General features: G+C 37.0%; 2 protein-coding genes across 32 annotated transcripts in view; both read right to left on the bottom strand.

Annotated features, from left to right (window-relative positions):
- The window catches only part of Rbfox1 (RNA-binding Fox protein 1), a 148,669-nt gene that overhangs the window by 132,648 nt on the left and 2,911 nt on the right, over positions 1 to 13,110 (bottom strand). The window lies entirely within an intron of this gene.
- On the bottom strand, positions 2,151 to 6,278 carry S-Lap4 (Sperm-Leucylaminopeptidase 4). Its single transcript, XM_020953291.2, has 2 exons — positions 3,873 to 6,278; positions 2,151 to 3,637 (listed from the first exon to the last, which is right to left on the bottom strand). The coding sequence occupies exons 1-2, from the start codon at positions 4,157 to 4,159 to the stop codon at positions 2,344 to 2,346; spliced, it is 1,581 nt and encodes a 526-aa protein (XP_020808950.1). The 5' UTR covers positions 4,160 to 6,278; the 3' UTR covers positions 2,151 to 2,343.

Raw genomic sequence — 13,110 nt, 5'->3', positions numbered from 1 at the left:
ATATGAATTTTCCTAGACCGGTAGCAGATGTGAAAAACTTTTCACTCACCCCCAAAGAGGCGTCATAATTAAAAGAGGAGAAAACCAAAAAGAAATTAAAAGGTTGTGAAAAAGAAATAGCACGAACAAATCAAATTAAAAAGTTACAAGTTTCACACACACACACAAGCAACACTTTTTGTAGCATTATAACCTTGGCTACACATTTATTCTTTCCTCAAGTTTTTACCATTTTTCCGGGGCTAACTTTCACACACAAAACGCACACATATGTATAAGGCTCTCCTAAGCTCATTGTGTGTGTTGGTTGGCTTTTGTGGCTCAAAAGGGGGCTTGGTGGATGAAACTGTAATTGAATTTGGCCTTTTGTGTTGACAAAACAAATTATTGTTTACTTAACCAGCGAGTGAGTTGTAGGTCGTAAAAGGAGTCAAGTGAATTATGTTAATTTTTGCGTTTTTCACTTTGGCACTTTAACGCTGAAATGCGAATTTAATTCGGTTTACGTGCAATCCAATATATATTTAATAACGGCCAACATGACGACGACCGCCCCCTTACTGGGGAAAATGAAATAAATTGAAAATATTGTGGCCAGGACGTGCGTGGACGAGGACGAGGACGAGTATCTCTCTCAGGATAAAATGTGTGACGACGACGATGGTCACGTGTGGCAAAGAACACACAGTTGCTGTCCACTGGATAATGATGAAAATGGTTAATATCCTTCTTACATAAAACACAAATAAGAAGAGTGTCGATTGCGAAAAGTATTTTAATGAAATTTTAAATGCCAATCAGGGAGAGAATCGAAATAAGCTGAGGAAGGAATCATGTGCCTGTCCCTGAACTATCTTCGAGTACAAATAATACTCTTAATTGGCAATCTGAGACGCACATTAACCGATTGCCACAATCCATTTGGTGGTTGCTTGCCACAGAAAATAAAAAATAAAGCAAGTTAAAAGCTTTCGAAATAAACTTTTCAGCTGAAAACTGTGGAAAACTTATTCGTGGCTTGCGGTTTTTAAATTGAAAGGGAAAACATTTTTTGGGTGCTCGCGGTGCAAGAGGTAACCCGATTACCTGATAAATATGTTGGGTCTACTTTATTGAATATCATAAATTTACACTGCGAAAAAAATGGGAAAGAAAGCTTAAAGAACTTTAAAATAAATTTTTAGGATTTGGTGGAAAGATCTTCTAAAAAAGAACTTTTTATTTTGGAAATAAATAACGATATTTGAAGTAGTCTTTTTAGGATTCAATTTTGAAGCGTTCCTTTCAAGTATTTTATATATTTTGGTATATAGAAATATATAATTATTTTATTATCAAAAATGATGTAAAATATTCTGGAATCTTTACACAATTAAAAAAAATGTGTTTCCCTCATTCTTTAAAATTTTTATTCGATTCAAAAATGTTAATTTTCTTCACTGTAATATAGCACATAAAGGGTCCTGGCTTAATATCCAACCCTTGAACGTTTTCGGTAAAGACCACCTGATCCTTTTACCTCCCGCAGGATACACATAAAGCTCGCACACACAGACACATATTGGCATTGCCATTGCCTTGCTCGGTTATTTATGATAATTCAAAGTAATATCCTGCAGCAATTTCATCAACAAAGACACGGCCAGCCAGCTTCTCATATGGGGTAAATGCAAATATCCCTCCTTTGGCAGCCAAGGACGACGACAGCCACAAGGATACCCTCTCATGTGCAACCCATTTGCGGTGCGCTGAAAGGAGGCCTGGCCTCCGCGCCTTCGAAATGGCTGAAACGTGTCAAATGTGTGAAAATTGGGAAAATTTTGTTTGTCTAATTGGAAGGGAAAACGTAAAACGTGAATGCGCTAGGAAAAGCGTTACCAGCTTTTTGGGGGGAGTGCTCCTTAATTTATCTGAAAAAGAGACCAGGTGTGCGGCATTTGCCGTAGACTTTAATCAATGTTGAATTTAATTCAATTCAATTACCATATCAAGTGGTTTTTTAAATGAAATATTAAAGGATTTAATCATAATGCTTTTATAAGACTTTTATAAGTTGTTTTAGGGTTGAAACCTTAATAGGATACTAAATTTATGGTTTTAAAATACTTTAGAAAATAGAAAAATGGAAATCAACCATTAAAACATTCCAATTTAAGCTTAAAAACAAATCGCCATATTAATATATTTAGTAATACACACAGCAAATTTAAATACACTGGACGCTCTACAGGGAATCTGAGAAAACGCCTTTGCTCCACAAGACGGTAAAATCACAACTGACAAGAGATTTCGGGGTCCTCTCTTATATGAATACATCTACTTATTCGATCTCCAAAAGGCAATCTATGATCCTTGCTGATTGACGGGACAGGCCATTTGGTACAGGAACTGCACTAAGGTGCGTGTTGGCCGACCCGTCATAGTTTTAGTAGTGAGATATGGTATTATACCGAACTTGGTTTGCATGCCGGTTCCCCTGGTATCCAGATGAGCCCAATCCACACAAGGTACCAGTTCGTGGAGAACGGCGGCAGCCAGACATGAACTGGCCAGTCCCCGGCCATTGTTGACTATGTCATAGCTTAGATTATCGGTGACCTGCTTCTTGTAATAATTCCACAGCGGGAGACGCCACACTCGGTCTCCAGTGAGGGCGCCAGCGGATTGAAACTGCTTCCAAATGTAGTGAGAATTGGAGAAGATACCTGTGGCACCGCCACCAAAGGCCTTTTTAACACCACTTCCCAATGTGGCCACGTCAATTACCAATCGCGGCTTGTACGTAGCTTGGCCATAGAGCATTGGATCGGCCAATACCACCACACCAGCCTTGTCCAGATCCCGTACAGCTACAGATTTGTTATTCAGAAGGGTGACCACATCGCCCGGTTTGCAGGACATCCCAGATGGCATATTCTCGCACAATGGTATGATGCAACTGATGTTGATGGGCAGCGACAGGGCGGCAGCGCAACGCATCATGGCAACACATGCCGCCGCTCCTGACATGGAGGCCCGGTATTCATCCATACCCTTACAAATCCTTAAATTAATGCCACCCGAATTGAAGGTTATCCCTTTGCCCAGAAACAGAATAGGTTTATCCTCGGGACTGGTGCCGCAATAGTTGATCTCCATCAAGACGGGTGGCTCACAGCTACCCTTGGCGATCATTAGGAATGAGTTGAGATGCTGCGATTCCATCCAATCCATGGTACGGATCTCCACGGTGATGCCACACGGGCACAGAGCATCCACTGAGGCCTGGGCAAACAGAGTGGGTGTCATACAATTGGCCGGGGTATCACTCAGCCTTCTGGCCAAATTCTGGGCCTCCGCCTTGAAGAGACCTCTCGTCCAGCTTTCCATATCGTGGGAATCGTATAAATTTAGTATGGGGATCTTTGGTTGCGGTTTCTTGGAAGATTTGTTAATAAAACGCCAAACGGCTAAGGCAGCGCCCTCGGCCGCTTGCTCAGCATAATCCATGCTATCCATAAAGACTTCCGAGCAGCCGATCTTTTGCAAGGAACGAGCACCAATGCCGGCAGCCACACGGACATTTTCCATGCCCTCATCGAGCATTTCCAGTTCATTAAAGCCAATGCCTTCAAGGCCCACGCCCACCACGGCCAAGCTGGGGGTTAGTTAGGGTTTCATTTTAATTTCAAGAAGCAATATTGAACTTTTTTGCGGTATAGATCATAAAAGGAAAAGCTGTGAATAGCATAAGCAGCCCAAAACAGTACCTAAAGTACCAAATAACTAACTAAGCAAATAACTGCATAGGGTTTTTCATATTTAAGCATGCTTAGTGAGAAAAATATGAAAGTCTCAAGTAATATACATACTTTCCCCTTCAGAAGAATTACCTTTTGAACTCTTGATCGATATTGTTGAACACCTTTCCATATCCCAAATGACCTGTGATCTTTGACTCACATATAAGCCGCGCCAGCTTGCCTTTTAGACGATCATCTATCCTTTGGCCACTGGGCGTTAGCTTAGGATCGTTGTCGCCCTCCTTTTGATAAAGGCCGACCACGACACCCTTTGCTGGGGCGTTTTCCCCAGTGCAGGAATTGCGAATTATGTTTACGCTCGGTAATCGATCCTGGAGGATCATCTTCAGCAGGCTTCTATTGCGGAGTTTGCTCATATTTCTAGATATTAATATATATATCCCTGTATCGGACCGATTTAGTTGGAATTTCGTGTGCCTCCAAAAAGTTGAAATAAAGATTCGTGAATTTAGTAGTAGTGCCTCTTGGTATCAAAACTTAAACGAATTCACTCAATACAATTTAGTTGTTAAACACTGCTCACGATACACAACAACGAATTTTGACAAAAAAACAAAAAATTGTGTTTTTTAACCTTATTTTTTGTTTCCTAATCGGACAAGGCACACGACTCTTACAATGCGAGAATGAAACTGAGCATAGTTCAGGAATTCTTTCGATATGTCATTTTTGCCAGGTTTAAGGTCTTTTCAAGGCATGCTTTGATGCTAACAATTATAATATTTATTTATTTTATACATTTTGTTCTTAAAACTTATGGAAATTAAAGTTAACCTTTGCATAAAGATAATAATTATAAGACTGTTTACTGAGCTGCATTTTAATCTTGTTACAATTATTCCTTTAAATTTTATAAAGACTGCATTTATGCTCTCCTTAAACCTTTTTCCCATTTTACCTTTTTAACTGACGCTATGACCTTTTCCTTCACTTTATCTCCTGAATATTCATTGTGAGGCATTATGTTAATAATCACCTTATTATTCAAGTGAGGAAAATAAATTTAACTGGCAAAAACTCGCAAAACTTGCCCTCGAATTCGATTCATTTAAGTGCATTAATTTATGCAAATGGTGGGCAGTAATTATCTGGCTGATTAATGTAATGAAATGTATCCGAAATTGATTAAAACTTGGTTGAAATGGAAACGGAAGTTGATTAGTATTATTGCTGCAGTAGATAAAATCTATAGAACCCAAATGGGTTAGAAGAAATGTTGCCAAAATTAGGGTTTAATTACTGAAATGAGCTATTGAAATTTAAATTGTATTGTTACGAAAGGTCCAAGGAATTAAGCTGCAGTAAACTTAACCAAAGGATTTGCTATATATCTAGTCTTAACCCTGTTATGCTATAACAAATCCCTCTCACATCCTTTCAAAAGCCCATAACTTAACCAACTTAGGCTAGGCTGTAGGAAATCCCCTACAAAAACTTTTCCTATAATCGAATAGCAGATGATTTTCAAAGTACTTTTGACGCCTCCTTGGAATCTTAAGCGTTTCACATAACTGTGACCCCAAAACAAGGAGCTACAACAAAAATTTTAGCTGTATCCTGTATCTGTATCTGTATTTGTATCTGTATCTTAGGCTTAGGGATAGCCTAAACAGCAACAACTGAACACAGTTTTCTCACTTAAAGTTGAGGGAACATTTGCCATTGAGTTGGCATTTCGAAGAACTTTTCGGCTTTTCAGGGAGAATCTGCAGGATACAGCTCTCTGCCGGAACCATGCCATAAAATCGTGTTGATGATGTCTGTCCTATATGGCACTGTGTGTGTGTGTGTGTGTGTTTCCGGAATACTGCTGTATTAGTGTTGACAACACTTGCTGCCAACAATTTCATTACCGCCACATTTAAAGTTTTACCAAGCACACATCGAAAATGAGACAGCAAAAGATACATAACATAGCTCTGCAGATGCTGTCACTGAGAAAAAATATATTTATTGTTTTTTTTTAAGCTAAGATGATAAAGGGGATTAAAGTTCGAAAAAGGGTAGAAGTTGAAATAGAGAGAAAATTATGGTTTATTCTGACGAAATCGTGCTTCATTTACTATAGATTCCTGTTCAGAAAGTTGTCTTCAAACGGAAAAGAGGTTCATTAAATATTTTATAGATTTATATATAATTAAAACATATGATTAAGCCATACATACATATGATTAAGGCATAGGGAAAATTATGGTTTATCCTGATGAATTGGTATTGAATTTACTATAGATTCGTGTTCAGAAATGTGTCTTCAGACGGAAAAGAATTGCATTAACTATTATATATATATTTCTATATATTTGATATATATTATTAAGAAGTATACTTCCAAGATTTTAGTATATATATTTTCCACAGTGACCCTGTACTATACATATGTATATATAAATACGCTAAAAGTCGCGTTCAACTATCGCTTATGACTCAGCCTGGTCCGCAGTCGGTTCTGTTTCTATTTGTACAGCAGTCGGGACAGGGAAAGCCATCCATCCTGTGACCCCTGACCCCTCTGCTGCTATCCACTGGAGAGACCCGGAGCTCGTTATAAATGGAAAACTTTTGCTGCTTTCTCAAGTGGTTTTTTTCCCTAGCATTTTCTTCTTTTCCTTTTTTTTTTTTTTTCTTGCCGCACTGTTTTTGGCTGTTGCTTTTCAGCTAGCTTTTCAGTTCACATTTGATTCGGTAGAAAGTTTTTTGGCGCTTGTTTATTTTACTTTTTAATGAGAGAGACATGTCGGTGTATATCGAGATCGCATGTGTCTGGTATTTGACGATTAGCCATGTGAAATGGTTTTTGGTCAAGGAGCAACTTTTGCTGCCCCCATTTTATGGATAAAAGTTCAAGGAAAGTTTGGGAAATTTGTCAAGTGGCCATTTCTGTCGCTGCGAAGTGTCTGTGCAACAGTTGAACTCACATTCCACGAGAGGTGAAATGGTAACTATACTCAAAGAAAATAGTTATGTATAGGGAAAATCAATTTATAGAATTTTTCAATTGAAATTTAAAGCTCGGGGTCTTCATAAGCTTTGTTATTTGCTTATTATTTATTTGGTAGTTTTTTATCGTTTAACATTCTTTTATTATTATAGTTTAAAATAAATTCTCTTCAGTTAACCCAAACAGGCACGTGCCTGGTGTCATACGGGCCACTTGTATGTACTGACCTTAGTGCATCAACGTCCAAGATTATACTATATAAAAGTATACCCAATTGTTCCTTGTGTATCTATCCCGTCTGCATAATATTGATTTCCCTAGCTGGGAATTTTTTTTTTGTGTTCAACTTTTTGCATGACTCCTGGCCTGGACTTATCCTCTTATCCTTGGACCCATTCTAGTCCTTTGGCCATCTTCAATCTCGCATCTCCAGTGGCTGGACTGGATAACACACAGCTTGAGTGTTTTTAATTTCAACTTTCCTTTGCCATGCATCCGGGGGATCCGGATTTCAATGGGCCAAGCTGGATGGATATCAAAAGTCACTGAAGGACCCATCATCTGGCATTTGAACACCAGTCCTCGTCATCGTAGTTTCCTTGTTTCTACTGATGCTTTCATTTGTTCACCGGTTTGAATGTGGAGCAATTTTTTGTTTGCCATTTCATTGAAAGTTGCAATCTAATGATTGCAGTATATGTCAGTCAGTGCAATAGACCCGCATTTTATTCATTTTCTAGTACTCTTATTTTTTTATTTTGTCCCCAATTTTGTGGCTTTTTTGCATTGGAATTTTATACATTTACTGTGGCCTATGTCGGTTTATTTAGGTAACTGACAAAAACAGGTCATTGATTTTACTCAATGTATTAAAATGATTTGTGAATTTGTAATATTGATTAAAGATTAGATTACATGCATTTCAAATGACATTATTTTAAATAAATTTCCCTTTAGATAAAAGTTCTTTGCTCTTAGAAAATTTAATATAAACTAAATTCTCTGAAAAAAACTTTCCTAATATTTAATCTCATTTGACTCAAAGTCCCTTCTAAAATAGTTAAACAAACTTACATTCCGGCTTACTAGCTTAACCCAAAATTCGCAGAATCCTTCCTTTCTCCCTTCACTTTTTGCCAAATTGCAAGCAAATAATAAATAATTGAGTTATTTGGCGAGAGGGGGAAATTGGCAGAAAGGAAATGTTCTCATCATTTAAATTGAAGGCAAATATGTAGTTGGACCTGCACCACCCCCATCTCTGATTTTCCATCACCGTCAAATTGAAAACTTTCCAACGAGTTCATAGGAAAAAAATGGGAGAAAAAAAGAGACGAGAAAAGCCAAGGCAAAATCCTGTCTAACACAGGATGTGTGAGAGTGTGTGTGTAAGCCAAAGCTTAGTGGGCCAAAAAACGGATGAATTTCCCCTCCTTTTATTTTATTTTTTCCCAAAGAGACAGGACTAAAAGTCATTCAGCTTGTGGATGCTGCATGTACCTGATTTTTTAATTGACGATTAAAGTTAATTGAAATTCATCATTAGGCTGATTGATTGAGGAATAGGGTGAGCTCACTCTGTCTAAGCCCAATATTTTCCTTTCATTTCCGTAGCATTTATCAATTTGCACTTGTCTGGCATAAGCCGACTATGACCAAGGCCCAAAATGAAAGCCAGAAATATGCCAGAGGCATTGCGTGTGGCCACGATGGCCTTAAGAAAAATGGTCCATGACGAAAATCTACTTGTCAGCAACTTATCAAACGGAGCGAGAGTCTGAGGAGACCGACAACCAGAGATTGAGTGGGACAAAAAATTACACTAATTAATTTAAAAAGCACAGACAATCAGCATCTGTTTGTCTCTGACACTTGGGGGGAGGAATATTATATGTGTCATTTCGCACTGAGATCTTGATAAAATATTTATACCAATTTGAAAATTAAAAAAGTTATATTTTATTTAGATTTATTTGGGATGAGATTTTTACGCTTCTTTATTAGATAATTGAATTGTTTTAATAAGTGTTTGTAGATAACAAATTAATTTTCCTACCTCGCTTAGTTTTAAAATAAGTAATTTAATACTGTATCGATTATTAATCGATATATTAATCGAGGTTTTAATGTTTCGATATTCAGAAATCAATTTAATCGGAGATGGAGAAATATAATCTTAGTTTCAGAAATCAATTTAATTGGAGATGAAGAAATATAATCTTAGTTTGTGCTCTTTACGTTTCGATATACATTTTTTTTCAAGTGCATTTCCTATCTGACTGCCTAATGGACGCTGGAAAGTATGCAATATGTAAAACTTAGCGTCAACGTCAAAGGCATTCAGTCTTTTGATACTGCACTGAAAATAAGCGCTGACATTTATTAATGTTAACGCATCAACAAGAATCGCTACGCTCTTTCGCCTTCGCCCCGGGCCAATGTCGTGGGCGTGGCAGAAGCTACACAAGTGGAATTAAATACGCATTTGCCCTGTCAGCTTCCCTTCGCTTCCCTTTCTTTTCCGAGTGTGAGGAAAAGCGTCATAAAAGTTTCACCCAAGTCGGTGAGGCGACGGGTAAAGAGACTTACCGAAGATAATAAAAATGTTAGGTGCCGGGGCTTATTATAAAAATGACATTAAAGCGACAAAGGATCATCAGAATTGGGATAATGCACAAAAGAGCCAAGAAGAAGAGTCTTGAGTTATTAAAGTGGATATTCAAGAGGCAATTGGCAACGCCCCCAGCTGACATCCTTGCTCCACCTCTAGCTAAGCGTCTCCTTTAAAGTGCCTAAATATGGCGGAAAATGGCAATTATTTCCCATGCTTTTGGCCCTAGAAAAGCTGCATAAAGTCTAAAAGTGGTTGAAACTTAAACGATTTGCTGGTTAAGCACTACTCTTAGCCAGAACTGAATGCTCATAATTGGGTGGATATTTTACAATGCCAACTGAAGAGGGTTGAAAAGATGTCAAGGGTGGCACAAGTCTGACAGAATTATATACCAAAGTGGTATGGCAATCTGTGGAGAATTAAATTTGATCTCAGCTGCTTTGAAAATTTTATAGAAATAAGATACTAAATTGTAATTGTAAGAGAATTGGGAGCAGCAAATATTCAAATTCCATAACATTACATACAAAGTCTTTTGTTTTTTATAAATACAGTTATTCTTAGCCTTATAAAGTAAAAAATACTTTAAAGCTTTTGCTAAATTTGGAACTATGTTCTATGATTTTATTTAACTTTAGTATGGCTTAATAATTCAAATAAAATCAACTTATTTAAAGGTAAAGTTAGGCAAACTTCAACCTAAAAACACTCCCATTCATTTTCTTTAAGCTCGCTCCTTATAAACCATAAAAATTCTGTACTTTTTGTCGCTTTACCAAGGCAAGGCTAAAACAATATTTCAACCTGTTCGTTGTGGCCCTTTGTTATTCGTTTTTTCTCACACAAAATTACAACAAAAATGTTGGACTACCCGCGGGGCCTTGGGTCCTAATCCCAATGCATGTTGATCCTGCTAACATAACTCATACGTATAATTTTATTTGTGGCCTTTTTGGGTTGGCTTTTTTTTTGTTGGCCCCACTGGCAATTTTGAAGCACAAATAACTAAATAAAAATGGAAAAAAAGGTAACAAAGGTTACCACAAAAGTTATGAGAATAACACAAATGAATGCAGGACCATCCGCAGCGCCCAAAAGTCTGCAATTGTTAAACTGTTATACGGCCAACAAAGGACCAAGACCAGCAGCATCACAAAAAGAGTAAAGGTTAAGGCGCATGATCACAGAGCAAAAATACAGAGAGAGAAAATCTACAGAGAGATGTGAGATGAAGGGCGGATGCAATGGTAGCAGCACCAAAAAAAAAGACTATAAACAACAACAATAACTATATGGGAAACAACAACAAAAAGGCCAGGGGCTTAGGCCAAAAAACGTAACAGCAGCCTGACCTTCACCATTAACGCAGATATATATTTTTTTTGAGTAAAATTTTTGAATGTGTGCGTGTGTGCCACTTAGTGGGGGTGCCGCACTGTGTGTGTGTGTGTGTCTTTGTTTGGCTTAAATGTTTTTTTTTTTTTTTTTTTTTTTTTTTTTGCAAAATGGAGCAACGGCGACGGCAGGGGAAAAAGGACGTCATTGTGACGGCATTGATACGCGGAAGTAGAGCCACACGGCGCATACTTAATGATTGCGTATGAAGCACTGCAAGAAAAATGTGTAAAATAATTTATCAAACAAAACAATATGCTAAAATAACCTTTACTTTAAGGACAAAACTACCTTATTAATAATTTACTGACAGAGAAAAGGGTCTTTGAATTTTAATATCTAAATAGTTGAGAAATATTAATATTTTATAGACTCTAAGAGCTACAGAAGATAGAGCCCTCGTTGATCTATAAATATTTTTTATACCCTTTCTATATAGTATATATAGTTTTAGTACAGAAGCTTGAAACAAAGTGAAGGAGTCATTTCCGGCCCTATAAATCATATATATTCTTGATCAGCATGAACAGCCGAATCGATTTAGCCATGTTTGGGAGAAAACAATTTTTGCGAATTTATTTTCAATATTTTATGACTAAATTTTATATATTGAAATTGTCAAAATTTGACAAAATTTGAATATTCTTTAATTTAAAATCTGATTATGCAGATTTTTTAGCTCTATAAAAACTAGCACAGAACAGCTTTCCGATTTGAAATTAATGCATTTTTGGCTTAGTTATGACCGATTGCATAATATCTAAAGAAAAAAGATATATATTGAAGAAAAGGTATTTAAAAATGGGACTTTTAATACAATTTTTTGAAAGTGTCCCTCGGTGGGCCTGCAAAATGATGGCAAACATCTAATGAGTTTGTTAACCCAAAAACGTTCGATTTGCCTGGCAATTCATCTTCCACATACACAAATCGTACTGAAATTGCACTGGAATTTCAGTGAAATTGTAGAGAAATTTCTGCAGAACTTTTCACATCGATTTGTTGATTTTCTTTTTGCGATTTGAATGCGACATTTAGGATGTGTTGGTTCAACAATTTTCGTTGTCATTCGTTTTGGCATCGTTGGAAATATGCTGGGCATGATTGATGATAGGTCTGATTGAATGGGTTTCCTCGTCGTTGTCGTCCTCGTCGTCGAAGTGCCTGATAGATTGTATTCCATGGCATCCAAGCGAAGGACTTGCAGCAGGTGGCAGCAGCGGCGGCGGCGGTTGCCAGGACGCAAGTATCCTTCACTAAGCGGATTTCCAGCCAGAACCCAAAGCAGCAACAAAAGGAGTTTTTGCGTTTTTGCATGTGGTCTGCGTGTGCAGAAACTTTAGTGTGTGTGTGTTTTTTTTCCGGAGCGAAACGAACTTAAGTCGGATTTTTCCATTCCACCCAATTTTTCTTTTCTTTTATTTTATTTTTTAATGCTAAGTGGAAAAGAGAAGCATTTAATCAAGTTTATGTGGAATAAATTATATGTATATATGCTTTCGTTAAAATAATGGCGCTGGCGATGCCATTAGGCTTATTAGAAAAGAGAGCAGGGAAAGAGGAAAAAGGTAAAGGAGAAAATTCTACTAAAGAAGTCAATCCGATTAAGATGGATGGATGTGCCCGGAAAAGTGGAGAGCATAAGTACGAAAATTATGAATGAGAAAATAAATGGGCAAAAAGGGTTTCAAACAATTTACAAATCAATGAATTTTAAGTGAGGCGTAAAGGCAAATACAAATATTTTCCTTAAACATTAAACAAGTTTTCTATTAAAATTTGTAATAATTGTTTTTCCTTTTAAGCCACAACTCTCAAAGTCAAAAACATTAAATCTCAATTATATGTACATGAATTCTTATCGCATTGCCCACAAAAATGCAATCACAGAAATATGTCTTGTCCACAAATACAAATTCCTATTTTTATTGAAATTCTGTGGGAAAACTCAAGCAAAAGTTGTAGTATTAGTAGAAGCAGCAGATGGAAAATATATATAATTTTGCATATTGTGCGACGTAAATTTCAAAAGAAAAATAAATATGAAAAAATGCAGAATATAACAAAACAGATTCCAACCCAAAAGCCACCCACACAATGTGTGTGTATTCTCATGTAAATAACTGCAAATGGAGATGTTGAAAAATAGTTGACAATAAAGTTTTCCCGTTTTTTTTTGTTGCTCCTTGGATAAGCAAGTCAAGGTTTGGATTTTTCTTTAAGTAATTGCTGTTTATGCCAAATTAGTGTGCAAGTTTTCCTTTGTCGGTCGATAACATATAGTAGGTTTGTGTGTGGGTGTCCAAGCCCCTTGATTTATGACTCGAAAAATTTGCAAAGCTCGTTGTCAAAAAATATAA

Source organism: Drosophila serrata, unplaced genomic scaffold (assembly GCF_035046125.1).
Source record: "Drosophila serrata isolate PLE 108 unplaced genomic scaffold, ASM3504612v1 contig_359, whole genome shotgun sequence".
In the NCBI taxonomy this organism is placed as follows: Eukaryota; Metazoa; Arthropoda; class Insecta; order Diptera; family Drosophilidae; genus Drosophila; species Drosophila serrata.
This window is presented reverse-complemented; position numbering and strand designations above follow the sequence as displayed.